General features: G+C 44.4%; 1 protein-coding gene and 1 long non-coding RNA gene across 2 annotated transcripts; one reads left to right on the top strand and one right to left on the bottom strand.

Moving 5' to 3' along the window:
• Window positions 1-13,152: 13,152 nt before the first annotated feature.
• ier2b (immediate early response 2b) lies at window positions 13,153-14,768 on the bottom strand. Its single transcript, XM_046373874.1, has one exon. It carries the CDS (start codon window positions 14,585-14,587, stop codon window positions 14,027-14,029), a length of 561 nt encoding a protein of 186 aa, XP_046229830.1. The 5' UTR covers window positions 14,588-14,768; the 3' UTR covers window positions 13,153-14,026.
• Window positions 14,769-19,021: 4,253 nt separating this feature from the next.
• On the top strand, window positions 19,022-19,824 carry LOC124064692. The gene is made up of 2 exons (XR_006844303.1): window positions 19,022-19,439; window positions 19,792-19,824. It is a non-coding gene; the product is annotated as an uncharacterized LOC124064692 (long non-coding RNA).

Genomic DNA, 19,824 nt, shown 5'->3' with positions numbered 1-19,824 from the left:
GGGGGGGTGTTGAAAGGTTTTGCTCAGTCATCGCTTCTCTCCACATCTGCTCTCTGCGTCTTCATCTCCTAACCTCTAACTACTCACTTTTTATTCTCTTCTTCGTTATGGGACGAAGGGAAAACCAACACACGCACCAACCCATCCACTCAGTCGGCTGTGAAATTGTGTCAGTGGGTCAGTCGTGAGGCAACGTGTCGACAAAAACACGAATAAGGGCTCTCTTTAAAGAAAAAAAATTAAATAAAACTACACAGTGGGTTTTAATGTACAGTAGTGCTGCCAAAAGTTGTGCTTATGTAGCTGAAGCCACGCCGTGGTCTCCCCTTTGTACAGCACTAGATGTGTGCATGCGCGTGTGTGTAGGTGGAGGGGGGTTGTTAAGAGCGAGTCGGGGAGGGAGGGAGGGTCCGGCAGGGTTCAAAAGGTAATTAGAGAGATTTTAATGACGAAGTCGGAGGGTGGAGGTTTGGGGCACGGGTTGGGGGGGCAGCAGTAGTGGAGGTCGTAGTGATGCTAACACACAATTTCACAATGGCACTGGACCACTTTTTGGGCTCATCTTCATGCTCAGAAGCCATTTTGTCACCATCACCTCCGCCCACACTTGGTCCTACTTTGAGGAGGGCGGGGCTACTGCTGCGACAGGGAGACATTTACTCTGCATGTGTGTGTGTGTTTTGACTGGTGTGGTGTGTTTTGGAGCTGAAACTGATTAGTTTCATGATTGATTCATTTGGCAATTTATTTTTATGCTTAACTGATTAATCAAGTAGTCTATACAATGTATGAAATGAAACTTGTTAGCATTAATTCAGATTGTGAATGCATTTGTTTACGATTATTTCAGACAATGCAGCGTGGTTGCCTGGCCTAGCATAGCTTTTTATATATATATATTTGGGAGGACATTTGGAGCATATTTGAATATGGGGGGGTGTCCCCCCCCATTATATATATTATAATTACGGCCCTGCTTCCTCTGTATATAAACAATTAAGTAACAACAAACCTCGTGAATTTTGAGTGCAAGTGAATCAAATCACTTGTTCGATCTAACAATCAAAAATTCAAAGATACTTAATTTGCACGGATCTCAGAGAAAAGCAGCAGATCCAATCTGAGAAGGAGATTAAACAATCAGTTAGCAAGATTGTTTTATTTTCCATGTGTTGAGGAATCGACTAATCGTTTCAGCGCTGACTTTGTGTGTGTGTGTGTGTGTGTGTGTGTGTGTGTGTTCACGTGTCCTGACACCATCAGCTACAGTAGGTAACCCTCAGTGCCTTACACTGTACAGGACACAATGATTTCTCCTCTGAGACAATCACAGCGCACACACGTACAATTTCATCATCCTCACCGCTGTCTTCGTCCTAACTCCCTCCCTCCCTCCCTCCTTCCCTCCCTCGCTCTCTCACCCACTCATCAGTCACCCTCCTCTGGGATCATTCAGTCAAGCCTGGACGGGTGAGGGTGGAGGTGGGTAAGGGGATAACCATGTCATTTCTCTCACCCGTTCTCTCCCATGCCGTCCACTGTATATTTTGCCTCTGTAATTCTTGTGTATATAATCCATAAACTTTATGAAAAACTCATTGTGTTCATCTGATGTTCATTAGCTCTCTGTCACTGCATTTCATCCTTCTTTCTTCTCAGCATCTTCATGTCGAGTCCGCCCCTCCATTCCTCATGTAGTACCATTGACAAACACAAGGTGGTGGGATTGAGCTTTCACCGTTCTCACCGGTTATGAAAGGTGTTCCGTGCGCCTGTTTGCTGTATAGGTTGAATGAGTTCATGTTTGCTGGGTGTGTGGGTGTTATGTGTGTCTGCAGCATGTGTGCTGTGCTGCTTGCCGAGTCCAGCAGGTGTTACGGGGTGAATACACTGATTTCTGCGCATGAATCCATAATTCATTCACTTGAATTTAATAATTTATGCCCAAATTACTTAATTTGTTACGAAGCAGAGTGTGTGCAGACTAACAAGAGAAACACACATCACTCTCCATGAATTACAGCCCGATTAAAGCTGCACTGATCAGCTACTAATTGATACCTTGTCGCCTTAAGAGGTGCTTATGGCTCAAGTGTTAGCTTAAAGTTAACTACTGTTGCAGTCACAGAGCGAAATTAGCACGAATTGGGTCATGTTTTGTGTGGATTATTATCACATCCTAAGTCCTAAGAAGTCCTAAGAAAATATTTGTTTCCTAAACTGCTAGAAACTTACAAGCTAGTTGCATTTGGTGCTGGGCAGGAACTGAAAAACGTACTGAAACAACTTCTAATTTGGCATGAAAAATGTGTTAAATTTTACTAATTTGTTAAGTACTATTTGTAAGAACTTCAACTTTAATTTCTGTGCACCTTTATACTGAAACGCAGCTCCAAGTCTAATGCTAACACTCTGGGTGCACCGTGCTAATCCTGTTAGCTCGATAGGTTCTTGCTTCGAAGCGGAGGGCTGATGGATGTTGTATTCAGGTGGTTGCAGTCTGCAGCCTCAACATTAGATGCCATTAAAAGCGACATACTCGTCCTTCAGGGCGATGAGTGAATTCTTTATCCATTTTCGTGCACGTTATCAAAAGTTTTACCCCTGACACTTGCCGGGCTCAGTGCTTCTCTGTGCTGATTTACAGTAAATTGAATCCTCACAGACAAGGAGTGAACTGTCTCCTGCTGTCGCCATAGCAACCCTCAAGGTCCCCCTCTCTGTTTCCACCCCCCCCCCCCCCCCCCCCTCATTTGTTTCCATCACGATGAACCCAGTTGCTTCTAGAAGATCTGTCTCGACGTCAAAAACATCTCGAGGTGATCAGGACAACAGAAAGATCTTTTAACCCTTTGTAGCACAGATTTGATTATTCTCTGACCACCAAAACATTACATTTGTCGTTACGCCTTTAAAGATCAGTCGGAAAAGATTTTGGGGTCATTGAACCAAACACAGGAAAGTGACATCCCAACAGATCATCGAAATTGTTCACTTATGCAGCTTTTGAACTTGTTTGTTTTGGGTTTGCACAGGCCAAAATGAACCAAGAGCTTCTTTAAGGGACAAGTTTCTGGTAACCTGTCATGTAGAAGTCAAGAGTTAGTCATATAACCTTTAGCCAAAGATAAGGGACCTTTATGTCTCTTCTTCTCTGGTATTCTCACTAGTTTGAATTTAGAGCAATATTATACTCAAAGATGTATCACAAAATCATCGTGACTTCCTCATACACCCTTATATACTCCTTGTATACAGCTATGATGCTTACTAGGCTACACTGGATGCGATAATGAAATGAAACCAGGTTTTTAAAAAAAAAAAAAAAAAAAAACAGGCTAAAGGAATAAGCTTTAGAGAATGAACTGCCCCAAACCATCGCCCAAAACCTTAAATCCAAATTAAATTGTTAAAAACTAGCTACAAAGGGTTAAATATCATTTCATAGGATCCAAACACCAGACGAATGACGGTGTTGTCGGTGTAGAGATGCACTGGGGGAAACTCTGAAGCAACTATACCGACCATCCATCCGATCACCACGCAAACCATCAGACACTCGACCCAGTAGAAACCGAAACCAGTGCCACAGTAGAAAACCATACAGGATTCACTCAGCAAGTTGGGGAAAAAAAGAGAAAAAATAAACATACATGGCAATTTAAGATAAAAGAGAAGTATTTAATTACAGATTTGCATGTGCAATGTGCATGCCACTATGTGGGGTAACAAGTCAACTTCAGGAATTAAAAAAATAAATATAAAGAAAAAAGTATATATATGTAAAAATATATATAGATAGATGTTTTTAAGAGCAACGTGTTTCTTTTTTCTTCTATTTTTAAAAACAAAAAAATCCCCCCCCAAAAAAAACTGACCAAAAAAACCCCCCAAAAATTAAAAAAAAATATATATCATCCTGATTTAAAAAAAAAGAAAAAAAGAAAAAAAAAGAAATGACTTTGGTGACAAAATCAAAGAATGTTTGTTTGTTATATTTGCCAGTTATTTCACGGAGGAAACCGTGGGGGAACAAGGATAGATAACACTTTAGCTAACATTACAAGAAAAAAAAGGAAAAAAAATAATTTTAAAAAAGGGGGAGAAGGAACACGAAACTTTTCCGTGATGAAAAACAATCCCTTTGAGAGTTAAAGAGCTGCCTGAACCCGAATCTGGTGATGTTGATCCCCGTTTATTCTGGCTATGAAATCCCTTCTTTCTCTCTCCCTCTCTTTCTCTGACCATCTCTTTCTCTCCCTCTGTTTCTTTCTCTATCTATCTCTGCTGTTTCTACCAGTGCATTTTGTAATTTCAAACAGAACTCTTCCTAAAGAACCTGAATAAACCAGAGAGAATGCATTCTACACATCCTCCTGTCTGCTTTATTGATCCTGCACCCGGCAACACACTTTGCTCAGATGGCACGCCACCAGGTGGACAGATGGACTTAGATGAGTGTTTTTTGTGTGGATTAAAGGTGTAACGTGAGGTGTCGGTATTTGTTACCATCAGTGGGTGAGATCAGTATAACACAAACATGCAAATCAACTTAAATCAATCACAGCAAGTGTACCAAAAAACCCCCAAACAGACCAGACGTTCATCACATGCAGTACAACTACATTTTAGTCACCTGATTATGGAAATTGTTATGAGAGTCAGCGTTAAAATTGTGAAAGGACATGGATGAGAAAGGCACAATAACTTTGACTTTAAAGGTACAGTTTTGAACTAACATTATCAACAGATTGTGTCTGTGTGACGTACCAAACGCCACATACAGGACACAGGACCGCTAACCGGGAGTAAGCTGGCTTGACCAGTACGTCTCAGCCTTCAGACGTGTTGTACTTGAACGCCGTCGACTCGGGTGTCGTCATTCCCATCCCCGACTTTCAACTTCTGAGGTAAATAGACCTGACATGATGCTGCCAAGCTACCTTTTTACCATTGCTTTTCCCAGACTTTATTCCGTGTGCTTTTACTGGTTGATTTTACTGTTGTTGTTTTTTTTTGCTGTTGTTGTTTCTTTGTGTGTGTGGCGTTTGTGTGATCTGTAAAGCACTTTGCTTTGCCTTTGGACATGAAATGTGCTATATATAAGCTATACAGACAAAAGTATTGGGACACCAGCAGGGACTTTAATGACGTCTCATTGTAAACACACAGACAGCTTTGCAGCTCTAACAGCTTCCACTCTTCTGTGAAGGCTTTCCACAACATGTTGGAGTGTTTCTGTGGGAATTTGTGCCCATTCATGCAGTAGAGCATTTGTGAGGTCACACACTGATGTTGGACCAAAAGGCCTGGCTCACAATCTCCGTTCCAGTTCATCCCAAAGGTGTTGGATGGGGTTGAGGTCAGGACTCTGTGTGGGCCAGTCAAGTTCTTCCACACCAAACTCATCCAACCATGTCTTTATGGAGCTTTGCTTTGTGCACTGGGGCACAGTCATGCTGGAATAGAAAAGGGCCTTCAACAAACTGTTGCCACAAAGTTGGAAGCATAGCATTGTCCAAAATGTCTTGGTATGCTGAAGCATTAAGATTTCCCTTCAGAAGTCAGGGGCTGCGCAGGTTGAGGTTCACCTCTCGGTGAAACTACAGTATTTTACTTTACGGGAGCGCTTCGTAAAACTGTGTTCTATAAACGCAGTTCATTTGCAAAGTCTGTCACAGCTGTTTCTGAGAATGAGGGTCGTATGACTGCAAGCTGAATGTCTCCTTGTTTTAGGCTGTAGGCCTGCGGTGATGCACATTTCTGACAATCAAACCCTGAAAAACAGCCTCATAAAGAGGTGTGTCTGAATACTTTTGTCTACATAGTGTATACAAACTTGTCTCGCCTTATACTATGTGATTATGCAGTTGCTGCAATTATAAAAGTAATTATGCATAAGATTAAATTTTCAAGATGTTATTACAAATTATTGATTTATTAGACCATTATTCTTATAATACCAAATAACATGTTCATTTAACAATCTTACTGGCTGTAAATGTAATGAGTACACTGATACCAAATAAGTTTTCAAAATACTTGTTTTATTCTCCAGTAAAATCTCAGCTGAAATGATTACAAGCTTTCTTTTTTCAAAGTCTGTTTACATGAAATTAAGAAAAGTAAAATAAACACGTAATGTGTTATTTGTAGTCTTTAGAAAAATGTAACAGAAGATTTTTTTCCCCACTATGATAACTACTGGAAGCCGCCTTTTAAAATGCTCTTGAAATTCTCAAAACTGATCATAAATTCCTTATTTTGAGTGCCAAGGAGGTTCAGATGTCCTAACAACCCCAGAGTTTCTCCTCTGGGCTCATCAGAGGAGACGAAGGTCTTTCGTTGTTTCATGTTAAAAATCTACATGAAAAGATGCACTAAACTTGTCTCTCGTCCTCAGTCCTACCTGTGGACGACGTGCCTGAGTGGGAGCGAGGAGCAGTGAATGAAGCGGTTTGCGCTTGGAGGCAGCTGACTCATCCCAGGTGAGACGACACTGCAAACACACCAGGCTGCTTCTCTGCTTTGAGTTTAGCCATTTAAAATATGCTGAAATCAAACGCCCCCTTACTGAGCGTCCTCAGACTGCTTCGCTCCTCCTCCACCTCCTCCTCCTCCTCCTCCTCGTCTACGTCTGGCTCTACGTCAGCGATGTGGGCTGTGTGAGACACACACACACACACACACACCATTTGCTGTGTCCTACACTTCCCCCTCCCTGTGCAGTCACGTTTTATTTACATTCTTCCTCTCTTTGAACGCCTCACATCTGTCCTTCCTCCTCCTCTCTGTCTGCATGTCCACCCGTCTGTCTGTCTGTCTGTCTGTCTGTCTGTCTGTCTGTCTCCCAGCTCCTGCCCTCCTCACACACAAACACACTGGGTGGCATTTGACTGACACATAAATACGGTTAAAAACACAAGAAGATTTATGTCCTAATTTGATTTTTGTGAAAAGATGCAATTATCTGTGGGCTTTAAAGGACATTTAAGAACACTAAAAGCATTGCTGCTGGCCATTAGCCTGCCTACTGAATCATGAACCACACACACTCACACACACACACACACACACACACACACAAACACTCACACACACACACACATGCCAGATAAAAGCAAACACACAGTCACACAAGGCCAGATGTATTGCAGCGCTCTGTTCTCATGCAGCTGAGTCTTAAAATAGACACCTCCTACACATTCTGTCACCCGCCGGCATCAACGCATCACTTCCTGTCTCTGCCAGCTCTGCTGCTTCTACCACACACACACACACACACACAGAGAGACAGGCAGGCAGGCAGGCAGGCAAGCATTTTCACTCATTCACACATAGTTAGTCAGTCCTCTGCTGCAGTGAAACGTCTCAACCAGTCAGCGCTGTGAGAGGCGTCAGGTCACGTGTTCACACCTGCTGACATGTGATCAGCAAACGATCACACACACACACATTATTACTTCCTCTTCATTTCTTGAGAAACACACAAGTTGCTTTCTCACCAAACAGACTTCCTGTTCACAGGAACACACACACACACACACACACACACATCTGATTGGTACAGTTTGTTGGAGGTTAATACTGATTCCGGTCTCTTTCAGTTTGAAGTTACTAACTGACATATTGTGCCACAAAGCTAAAATTGTACCATTTGAATGGCAGGTCATTACAGAAGTTTAAAATGAGTGGACAAAAATGTGTAGGATGATAATGATGCCACTTAGGAACTGTGTAAAAACGTTTGGTTGGGGGGACGTCTTGGGGGTGGGGTTAATTCTCCACTTGTTGAGTGCTGTTAGGGCATGACGCCATGACTTAATTAGAAGAGCTGCAGTCAAACCTCGTTCGTAGCTCGCTTCGCTTCCTGCTGCTATTTCCCGCCTCTCCGGCGGAAGCTTCTGTGGACGTTCGGGTCTCATATTTTGTGTGTGTCATGATTTCTCAAGTTTGATTCCATTACGCTTCGTCACATTTTGCACACTTAGCCGAGCTTTAAAACTTTATCTTTAAATCCCCATAAAAACATGTGGGTGGGCTTAAACTGCCTCACAGGAGCAACTGGTGGGTCGTGAGTAGTTCACGGACCTGAGGATCTTTATTGATGTTAGTGATCAAAAGTCTCCTACCAACAGTCGTTTCTTCCTTCACTGCAGTCAGCATCAGAAGAGAAAGTCAAACGTGTCACATAAGGTTCAGGTTTAGCCTTTTATTAGCTTTGTTTGAGGGAAATCCACAGGAAATGTTGCTAACGCTGTGGAAATTCTTGCTTTTTTAAAAAAAAAAAAAAAAAAATTGAAATATATGCCAGCAATTTTAGCTAATATATATGCCAGCTAATACATTATTCATATTAATGTGAAACCCACACGTTTTATTTACGTCACTTCGGTGACACAACCGCAACAGCATAAATTCAGACTAATCTAATCAGTACGACAAGACTGTCATCACAGCAGTGGTTTACGCCCTGATGATGTTCAGACCCCCCTCCCCCCTCCCCCACAAGCACACACATCTGCACTCGACTCCCTCGCTCTGATTGGTCCGCCTCCGTCACAGGCAGGAGCGTGCCGGTCGATGCATGCATGCATCCTGTGTGAAGACATTTCCTGTGCTGCTCGGTTTATTCTTTTTTTAGCCCTGAGCTGTGAGCCCCACGTCACTGTGAGAGTCTGGCCTCTGCGCCCTGCATTTTAATCAGACTGCTACATAAATGGCCGTCGCTGAAAGCGTGTCTACGGTTTGCTTATGCCAACACAGAAAACAGAAAATGGATTCATGTAGCAGGAAATGTTGGGAGCATGTTGTTTTTACGCTGAGGATCAGGTTAGAGATAGTCTGTGCTTTTATTATGTTCCATCATTACCGTGAACACACACGCTGCAGTTTATCTTGGCTCAGCCACACATACACACTCACACTCACTGCAGCAGATGAGAACAGCAAAAATAACAAACAAATAACAAATACGTTTACGGCTGTTTGGGTTACGTTTGCAAAAAAAAACAAAAAAAAAACTGCAGGTCCCTGATGTGTTAGAAAATAGAGCATTTAACTTCACATTTATGCTTTGATTTTAGATTTACATTTAGGTGTTTTCATGGAATCTAATGTCTTCAAACACCCCAAAATGTGAATTTTAAAATGACAGTGAATCCTAAAATTTGAGAGGTTTTCAACGCATGTTCACGGCGTTGTTCTATAGATGGCAATGTGTTAGGACATTGCTGTGCTAATCACACACCATTTGGTTAACCCATCAGCAGCATCTTGGTTTAGCATGTTAGCACGCTAACATCACCTAATTAGCTCCGAATACAGCGCAGCTGAGGCTGATGGGAATGTCGTTGGCTCTGGAGTTATTTGGTCATCTCATCTCGACATAAAGGCATTGAAAAATTGGTTGGTCCAACATCAGTGTGTGACCTCACAAATGCTCCACTGCATGAATGGGCACAAATTCCCACAGAAACACTCCAACATGTTGTGGAAAGCCTTCACAGAAGAGTGGAAGCTGTTAGAGCTGCAAAGCTGTCTGTGAGTTTACAAAGAGACGTCATTAAAGTCCCTGTTGGTGTGATGGTCAGGTGACCCAATACTTGTGTCTGTATAGTGTGTTTTAAGACATTAACGTTTAATCCAAAGCGCTGCTGTGGTTACGTACAGCCTCACAGAGCCACTAGCATGGCTGTCTTGGCCTGTTCAACAGACTACAAAAATAACTAAAAAACTAAAAACAGTGCTGTTACACATGACAGTACAGGGACAATAACAGCATTATGCAGAAGTAACATATTCGTCAGCAACAGTCCATTCACTCACCAAGCAGCAGACAGAACAGGGAGCCAGTGGTGCTTGAACTCGCTCGTGTCTAGCTTTGTATATTCATGGATTAGAGCAGCCGTTTTTTCTTTGCAAAGCTGCAGAACACTGTGAAATAAAACTAGCAAAACAATAACACCATTAGTTTCCATCAAAAGGCAGACTTGCACCTCTGGCTCCATTAACGGCCTCTTCAACACAGCAGTTACAGCCCAGGCCTGCAAATTAATGTAAATAATAATAACAACAACAATAACATCGTGTCCCTGAGCTACAAATGCCGTTTAGTATGTAAGATACTGGAGCCAGACTGAGTGTTTTTTAAGAATACCTTAGTAACACTGTTTGATTTGAGCACATGTTCTGCCCAAGGACATGCAGTGTGGTCTTAAGTGGCTGCGTGGAACATAATGTACCACCGCTGCTGCTGTGGGTAACCTTTCAGACAAACAGCCTGAGAAGCTCAGCTCTGAATCCCACCCGAGCCATTTAAGTGGCACATGCAATCGATCCACATCGTGCGGACTGATAACGTGACACATCTGCGGTTTAGCTGAAGTCCTTTGAAAACAAGACCGTCAAGGCTGTCATGTAAACAGCACAATGCTGAAGATCTTTACATCCTCATCCCACAGGAGCACCAGAAGGTGAAAGAGACGACGACTGGTGCTGATGACTCGGCGACGACTCGAACAGAGAGGGATTTGTGCCATTCGAAACTCTCGCCTCTGCTCCAAATCTCAGATGCTCAGCTGCGATTGATCGATATGACCTGCTGACAAAACAGAAGCCAAAAATGGTGTTTTTATGTTGTGGCAGCGACCACAGCGAAATGAAAAACCCGGTAACATCATTCCACTGCGTGACTTCAGTCTCCTCTCCGGCTGATCGGAAACACAAGTTCGTACACGAGTTTAGAAATGAAGGCGTTAACTCCCATATGACCCAGATTTTTTCCATGTTAAGCTGGAGACGTGGCGGGCAGATCGGGGTCGCCGTGATAAGGCTCTCATCTGGGTGGATATTAGGTGGCATTAACACCCACAGTGTGATAACCACACTGCGGCTGAGCCTCTCATGTGAAAACAACATTCGTGAAGTCATAATGAAAACATTCCACCGCGGTGGTTCCCGACCTGCTGGTTGGAATCCCCCCACACTGTGGGGTTACCAGATGATTAAAGCATGCGAAAATGATGATTTTATTTCCCAAGATTTTTATTTTTTCTGACATCTGCCTGATTGTTGTTTTATTTCTTGGTGAAACGCTGCATACTTTTACCCCTTCAGATCAATTCTTGTTAAAACCAGCAGACATTATTTCATATTAAGGGAAAGAGGACATTTTTCATTCATCGGAAAATTAATCAGCAGGTGGATTTATAGGGAAAGTAGTGCTGTGTGGGATGCTGGACAAGGTTTGCATGATAACAAAGATGATCCATGGAAATAGATGTGTAAAACTAAGTTACCTTTCTAGTTTAAACGTCACCAAGTCCTTCAAAATAAAAGCCAGATGCAGCTGATCTGAGAAACAACTGAACTATTAACAATTCCAAAATGATGATTAAAAAAGGCAAATCTGGACAGTTTAAAGGTCAACAAAGAGGAAAAAAACCTACGAGTTAAAGAGCTATGACCTCAGAGGCATATTCTCCATTAGTTCAAACACGGGGATGATGATGATGACTTAACAAACAAGGCCAAGTCAAAGTCCGGTGACGTATCTGTTTCCACTGAATCAGCCGCATCACACGGTCTTATCAGCAGACCTCAGAAACCTTCTGATGACACACAAGCTCGCCACTGGTGATCATCCGTAGCTTTTGAAGGACTTCTCGCCTGCGTTGGTTTATTAAATGCACCTTGAGCTGAGATTATCTGGCCAAACTGCTGTTTCCAAGGCAAACGATGAAGCTTCGTTCTTAAGGAGGAGGAGGATGATGATGATTAGACAGGGGAAAATAAAGCTGAAAGGGGAGGAAAATCATCCTCTTCACTTTCATCCTGTTGCCGTTTCTTATCTCCTTCCTGTGTCATCATTGTCCACTTTCTCTACGCACTACGTCTTCACAAAATTACCGAGAAGACAAAAGTCTGACCGGTAATCATCTTTAATGTGACTTTCCATCGTGCTTGTGGTGTGTGAAAGCCCACGTGGTAGTGAAGAGAGACCATGAAACGGTCACAGAGCTTTCAGGAAGTTTGTTGATCTTCCTCGGTGACCTCACGCTGCATCATGAGCGAAACTAAAGCGCCTCAACTCCTCCACATTTGTGATGGCTCACTGATTCCTCACTGCCTGCTCCCGTGTTGCATTAAAGGATCACTCCTTTGTGCCGTAAACAAACTTGACTGGGCTTGTTTGCAACCTGACTGGTCGTCTCACTGCTCGTTTCTTGCCTTGTCAGCCAAGATGTAATAAAACTGGGATGAATCTTTAAAGGGACAGTTCACCCAAAAATGAAAGTTAAATCATCATCTGCTCAGTCTCCCTGCTCATGGAAAGTCGGGTGAAACTTGTTTTAAAACATTAAAAAAATCGGCTCCATGCAGCTCTTCCTACATAGACAATAACTGAAATTTCATTTTTGGGTGAATTGTTCCTTTAATTAAACTGCAGAATCCTTTTCATTATATCAATGTTTTTTTTTTCCTTGTTGACCAGATGCTGCTTTCATATGTCAGGAAGAAGAAGAAGACGTGAGGAGGAGGAGGAGGAGGAGGAGGAAGAGGATGACAACCTGAGCAACCAGAACAACCTGCTCTACATCACCACCGCTGTTGAGTTTCTGGGTGTAGTTTCCTTCCAGTCACCTGGCAGGAAGCTGCTGCTGCTGCTGCTGCTGGTGATGACGATGATGACGATGAAGAGCCCCTCTGGCTACAGACACCAACCTGCTGCTCTCTGTGTGTTATTCAGCAGCAGTGTTTGTCCCCAGCTGCCGTGGCGATGTTGTGTAACTCTTTTATTATCCCTCACTGAATCAGTGTCAGGTCATGTTGGCAAGGCAGGAAGGAAGGAAGGAAGGAAGGAAGGAAGGAAGGATGTGATTCAGAATTCTGCCATAATCCACAGGAAATGGTACAACCCTGGAAGCTGTTTGTTTGTTTGAACTTGTGTGTGTGTGCGTCTTAACGGTAAGCATGAGATTAGCCCGACTGGCGCTGGGTTGTACCAACCGCCTCCCTCTCGCAGAGGACTGACCCTGTGAACTGCGGCCCAGCGTGGACCGAGAGTCCTTTCATTTGGAAACAAGGTGCGACTCTGAACATCAGCTAAAGCTTAGATAACTTCAGAACAAAGAGAGCAGGACGACTGGGAACCCTTCAGTGTGTTTATTACAAACAATCGTACACCATTAATTCAAACATACAAACATTTTTTTAAAAAGCAGCCTGGAATGTGAGGTAATGTTATTATTTTTTTTTCTTCACAGGTCAGACATGAACCAGAACATTTCAGTGACATAAACAGAGAGTTTAGATTACTGGGTTTCCAACACCATGTGGACAGCCTGACTTTTTTCTTTTCTTTTTTTTTTTTTAGTCAAAGCACCATGTGAGCACAGCATACAGGACAGTCCCCAAGCAGTAGTATCGATTTATCAAAGTCCACAGCAGCATTTGAATGTGTGTGTGGCAGCGACTCTGCCTCAACTGTCCTTCCTCTTTCACTGTTACAGTCTGACATCCCGGCACAAAGGCAGGAAATTCCCTGAAGGCCTACCCGTCTGTGTGTGTGTGTGTGTTGCTCTGTGGTCAGCCGTTTGCGCTTCTCCTCTGACTGACTCACATCGCTCTCTGCTGAATCACACATGCACACACTTTGAGTCAGCAGCAGTCACTTGTTTGGACTCATTTTACTGAAGGTGAATCACCGGGAAAACAAAACGCGACGCCCCCTTAAGTCTCTTCCTCAAACTTTGTGGCCCGTAACTCCCTCCGGCCTGCTTCAGTTCCTTCTCTTTCCTTGTTGATCTCCATGTGTGTTGGGGGGGGCGGCTTCAGCAGCCCGGCAGGCACACTCTGATCGAACGGAGACCTCGCACCATGGCCCCGGTAATCTCTTTGTCCCGGGACCGCCGATGTAGGTCAGCTCCTTGGCGCGCCAAGGGATCACACCGCCCTTACGGTTTACGCTGAGAATCACTCCTATTCAAAGTCCAATTGGAGGCTATTTTCTCCCTCCATCTGTTCAGCAAGCAGGTATAACCCGATTTAGAGACAAAGCGGCCAGGGACTCCCCGGCCCCGGCGCGACAGCTGCCCAGTGGGGCCGCATACCGCTCCTCTCCGGGCTCCAGCCTCGCCCTCTTGCTGGGAAGGAAGTCGGGCGCCGCCGACGCCTTGCCCCGGCGTTTCCTGGACTGCCTGGAGGGGCTCAAGTTCTCTTTGTCCTCTGTCATTTCACTGTCACTGTCCTCCTCCGCGCTGGCCGGCTCCTCTGGGGGCGGCTCGGCAGGACTCAGCGCCGGCTGGGGCTCAGGCTGGGCAGGCTCGGGCAGCCCGGTTTGTTCCCCCGGGTTGGAGCTGACGTCCATCGGCTCCTCCTGTGTTGGCGGCGCGCCGCTGGTCCCCTCGCTCTCCCGGGACGAGTGATAGATGTCCCGGGCAGACCTCATGACCATGGAGAGCAGAAGACTCCGGTGGAGTCTTAGTCCTCCTCTCTGGGTCCTGGACGCGTACAACTTGCTTATCGACACGGCCAGGATCCGTCTGGCTTCGGCGTTGACTTCCATGGCGGTCGTGGCACTCATTGTGTAACTTAATATATATATTTCTATGCGTAATTGCGCACGGCTGTTTTGGCACTTTCACCAAACAGACGAGCTTTTGTCTATCCCGAGTTAGACTTTAGTTCCTGGTTTATAGTCTTCCTCAGCTCGGACTTGTGCCGCTCACCAGCTGTTGTACTCAGAGAAATGAGAGCGTGCGAGTTACAGGGTGGCGTTTTATTTCCTCTTTGACGTAACGTGGACTTCATTCCTCAGTTAGTGACAAACAGGCGCCGCCCACACCTGCTGTAGCTGCAGCACACACACACACACACACACACACACACACACACCATCTGTTCTGTCTACCGCTTTTTTCTCACAGTTGATCTCGTTTTATTATTTCGATTTCTGCTTCTGCTGCAGATCATCTCTCATGGCTGCAGCTATTACGCAAATGTTACCATTTCCAATGCTGTAATTTACTCTGGATAAATATTAAAGGCCTATTCCATGATAAATTCTGGAATATAATATTTGTATTATACTCCAGAATTTATTACGGCCTCTTCCTTGTTCTTGTTCTTCCTGATAAACATGAAGGAAGGAGGTTTTATCTTCTCTAAGAACGCATTTAAGCCCATAAATGCGTCCTAGCAGACGTGTTAAGTTTACATCTTCTTAATGGTGATTATCAACAAGCGAGCGGGCAATACATTATTTATATATGGTTTCTATCCCACAGCTATGTGCTATCTAAACAACACTCGGTAACCAAATGTGCTTGACAGTATCTACAGAGATCACCTGTTGATGATAAACTGGTGATTAGTGATAATGTTTTCTACTGTGAGCTCTGCGTTGTGTGCTGATGACGCGTCAGGGCAGCAGGTTTTATCTCATCAGTCCAGGTCCACAATGAGACCTTCTGTACGACCGAGTCCGGTTTTCTGTCCTGAGCAGCACAGCAAGGAGATGACGTGTTTGAGGAAGCGATCGACTGTTGGGAGTAAACACAACACGAGCACGTTCAGTAAGAGTGAGAAGGTGTCAGTCAGTGTTTACATTCTGCTTTAAAAACACGCAGACAGTTCGAGGAATTTACGTGGGAGAAAGAAAACGTGTCTCCAGTTCCTCAGGAGTTTCTGCTCTCTCTCTCTCTCACTCACTCACTCACACACACATATCACGTCACTCACGCTCAGCCTCCATATATGGTCCGTCCGGTAGTAAAGCCCCGTGGGGACGCGCACAGTGGAAAAGCCATGACGCGAACGCGCAACCGCAGCCTCCCCCCTCCTCCCCTCTGTGTGTGTGTGTGTGTGTGTGTGCAGGGCAAAGCGGTGATGCCGTCATCCCAGCACCATATATGGTGCTGTCACCGGTGTGAATTACTGAGCAGCCGCACGGCTGAGGTCAAGCGGCAGGCGGCTGTCAGAGCAGAGCGCAGTGGTGATGCCTTCAAGTGCCGATTCTGCAGTCGGATCCATCTTATTATTTGTCTTTTAATAGTGTGGAAGTACTTTAAGCACAAAAGATCGTGACCACATTTAAAACAGTAGTATGAGAACAATAATAATATTTGCAAAGTTTTGCAGTTTTTCTTTTATTTTGCAAGCTGCTCTAATGTAAATCTAACGTTGATTTATCTGCTACTAAATTGTATTTGTTTTCTTTGTTTTTTGTGTTTCAGGGAAAAAAACATCTATAAATAAACCACAGTTTGGGCTATTTTTTGTATGAAGTCCTTCGCCAGGTATTAAAAGGCTAAAAGTAAAATAAACCCAAATAAATAAATAAATCCTTTGAAGAGGAAAAGATTTGAAGAGGAAGAAAGGTGAGTGAGGGCTGGAGGGAAAACATGCATGATGTGCACCATAAGGTGGAATTCAGGATAAGGATAATATCTAAATGGGAAGTAGAGACAGCAATTTCCCACAAACACGCAGAAATATTCCGCTTTGTGAGCTCAGCCAGATTCCATTGTTCAGTGCAACTCAAAGTGAAGCCACGTTTGCAGCCTGACTAACCCGGCCTGTCATACAGCTGTAACTCCCCGCTGGCTAACTCTCCATTCAGAGTGCCAATTACACTTGTTATCAGTAACGCTGGCAGTCACCGCCCTGATGCTGTGAAAAACATGGAAGTTGTAACCATGGAAACCTTTGCTGTCCCTCCTTTTCCTCCTCATATGATGCGAACTTGGCACCAGAGGCGGTACGGCACCAGATGCCTCATCAGCACCTACAGAAGTTACGATTCATCCGTCATGTGTGACAAAAACCTGCCCAAAAACCCAAAATGTCACACCTTTAAAATCAGGCTGCAGCGAGACAGTTTAGCTATTGGTTTAAGTGCACAAACTCTGCATTGCAATGAATTATAGCCTCACAAAAACCGAACGGCGACTTGTGCTCAGCCATGTTTGCCATTAAAGGAGAAAGTGTGAAACCCAAACTGCTCTGTTGTTGTTACTGGTGAGTGTGTTGCAAGCCTCAGACAGGCTGAGCTCTGGCCCAGTTTGCTCTCTACATGCACGTCAGATGAGTGGTTCTACAAGCCCAAGACATCCAAACATGACTTCACTTCAGGTCTGTGCCGAACTGGTCTCTATGGTGACTCAGTGTTGTGTGTGATTACACTTACACTCCGTGTGCCTGAGGCCATATGGGCGGCGGAGTGTGTGAGTGTGTGCAGAGCAGAGGGTGTGGCCTGCTTTTCCACAGACCTGCAGTCTTTCCAGTATTTCCCTCTACAGCATAAACACTGGTTGGTTGGTAGGAGCGGGAAATGACCCAGTTGCCAAAATATGACCTTTATGGAGCAGTAAGCATAGAGACTGTTGCCATAATTGACATTACACGGCGGTAAACATGATTGATTTCACAGAGAGCTTGTGGAATTCAGTGCACGTTGTGACTCAGCTGTTTGCCAGTGTGTTAAACTCCACTTGAAGCAAATTTTAAAGAACCCTAAGAGTTTGCACGTTTTAGTTTCATATCTTGTTTTAGTTTCATATTAAATGTTAATGCAGACTGCATTTTTAGACGTCTGGATGTGTTGTTCTTATAGCTGCCGCTGGTTTCTGTACATTTCGGTAAGGTTGAGCAGATTCTTAAAGGCTGCTTGAGCCTGTCAGTCACAGTTAACTCGCTGTCAGTTGTCAGTGTCACATTACTGTTGTGCTGCTGTAATCGGTATCTCCATATGAACAGTAGTTCATGCTGGGGTCGCTCGACCCTGCAGCTCCGAGGAGCGTCTGAGCGTCTTTCAGCACCTCCTTTTGCTTTTTTACGGCCCACAGCTTCACTGTTTTGGTCATTTGTAACTATGTGGTGAACACAGTGCTGCATTTAGCCACTAAGACCTGTCCCTCACAGGCTGGACAAAGCAAGAACTGCTGAAAGCAATCAAGAAGACAGGACAGCCGAAGAAGAAACGTTGGCTATGATTTGCCTCCAAACATTCCTAATGTCAGTCAACTGAGTTCAGGTTGAGAGGTCTGCACTGCATTGCTTCATTCTGCCGGTTACACAGCAGCAAACTGAAAAGCTTTGTAATTCATTAAAGTTTAACAAAGTCATATGAATGAACATTTTTAATTTAACAGATTTCAGCCAAATATGCTAACAAATGCAAGGCTGTGACGCTGGCTGTCAGTAGCTCTCCGCTGTAAATGTGCACAGTGGAGCAGGTTTTAATGTTCTGAATGTCTTCACAGCAGCAGCTGAAGCTCTTCGAGGACATCAGGTTGGTGGTCAAAGGGGGCTGAGCCTGTGATGTGCTGCAGGTGCATGACGCACAGCCTGGAGTCTGCTGTGCTTTTCACTCGCGTCCTGGCATCGTCCACAGTCAGTTAATGTCATGCGTGTTTCCTCCTCTTCCTCCTGCGCAGCAGCTCCGTGTCACTTCAGCGCAGAAAAAGACCAAGTAGTAACTGCTCTCAGAACAGCCATTTTTATTCATTACTCTCCCGAAGGCCTTTAGCATTAAGTTTCATTCCCAGCCTCCACAGATGTAAGTAGGTCAGCCTTACGAGGAGCACTTGAAGGCGTCATAAGGGAATGGGGTGTCTATTTATAGACCCAGCACTTCTCTGCCTGTTTCCCCGCATGCTTGTTGACTCCCAGCCGGCTTCTTTTGTTACGACTCGGTTCACCTCAGGCTTTTGTTTTGCTCCAGCCGTGATTTTCCTGCTGCATCGCCGTGTGCTTTTTAAAGTGACTCAAACTTTCCACTGAGGCAGATCCGCATTCAGCTGAACCGGGCAGCAGATCAGCAGCAGAGATAAATCACGAAATGTAGAAATAACTTAATGAACACCCAGATGTTGTCTTTCATCAGGTTTCTGGGCGGATTGTGAAACGTTTTGAGATTTTGTGAAGGAATAAAACTGACTGGGCCAATTGGTTATTATGTCAGGTGGTGTCTTGCTTTCATGTCTTATGTAATGGATGACACCTGACAAGCATTAAAGTCCATGATTGTAATAGGATCACGTAATGAGCCTGCAGGTTGTTTCCTCATTCACATGCATTAAAGTGGCACATCAGTTTACAACTGAAAACAAACCAGTTATGTTGCCAGGTTACCAAAGTTTCATGCGCACCTTCCAGCCAATCGGAATCGGAGGATTTTTCCACGGCCATTGTGTGACAGTTAGTAAGAAGATTTTGTGCAGGGATGTACAGACTTATAAATTCAATTTGACTATTTGTTTCAGATCTTTCGACCTGATGTTGGTGCAGAAACATCTGACACAGTAATTCTGAGTGAACCAAGTAACACCTACTTGGTTCACTCAGGGCTTCGCATGCACCGCAAAGTGACTCAGGGAGGTGGTTTTACAAAACATGGAAACCTACACGCTGGAAAATGAGTGCTCTGAGACCAGGTAAACCCCCTCTGTGTTTTAGGGACACCAGTCCAGTCAGAGAGCCTCTCTAAAAGACGAGGGCCCGAGAAAAGGTCATCATGCTACCGTAACGTCAAGTCGATCTAATCAGATGACCAAACCAAGTGGTGCTGAGAGGGCGGGGCTCTCAGGGCTCCAGGGGGTCTCCGTCTGGACGAGTACCCTTCAGCTGAGCTAAAACCTCTGACTGAAGAATCAAGACAGCGTTAGTGGTTTTACATCGGAGAGAAACCAGTAGCAGCTGTCACAAAACCGCTTTGAAGAGTTACATCTGTGTGTGTGTGTGTGTGTGTCAAGAGTGATGTTTATGACTGGCTGTGAATTTTCACAGGACAGGAAAGGAGGAAGCTGAGTGAAAGAGGAG

The sequence above is a fragment of the Scatophagus argus genome, chromosome 2 (genome assembly GCF_020382885.2).
Source record: "Scatophagus argus isolate fScaArg1 chromosome 2, fScaArg1.pri, whole genome shotgun sequence".
Taxonomy (NCBI): Eukaryota; Metazoa; Chordata; class Actinopteri; family Scatophagidae; genus Scatophagus; species Scatophagus argus.
Note: the sequence above shows the minus strand (reverse complement) of the source record. Positions and strands in the feature narration are given on the sequence as shown.

Coding starts and splice junctions, on each gene's coding strand:
- ier2b (XM_046373874.1), bottom strand. CDS start 14,587: ATGAGTGCCACGACCGCCATGGAAGTCAACGCCGAAGCCAGACGGATC.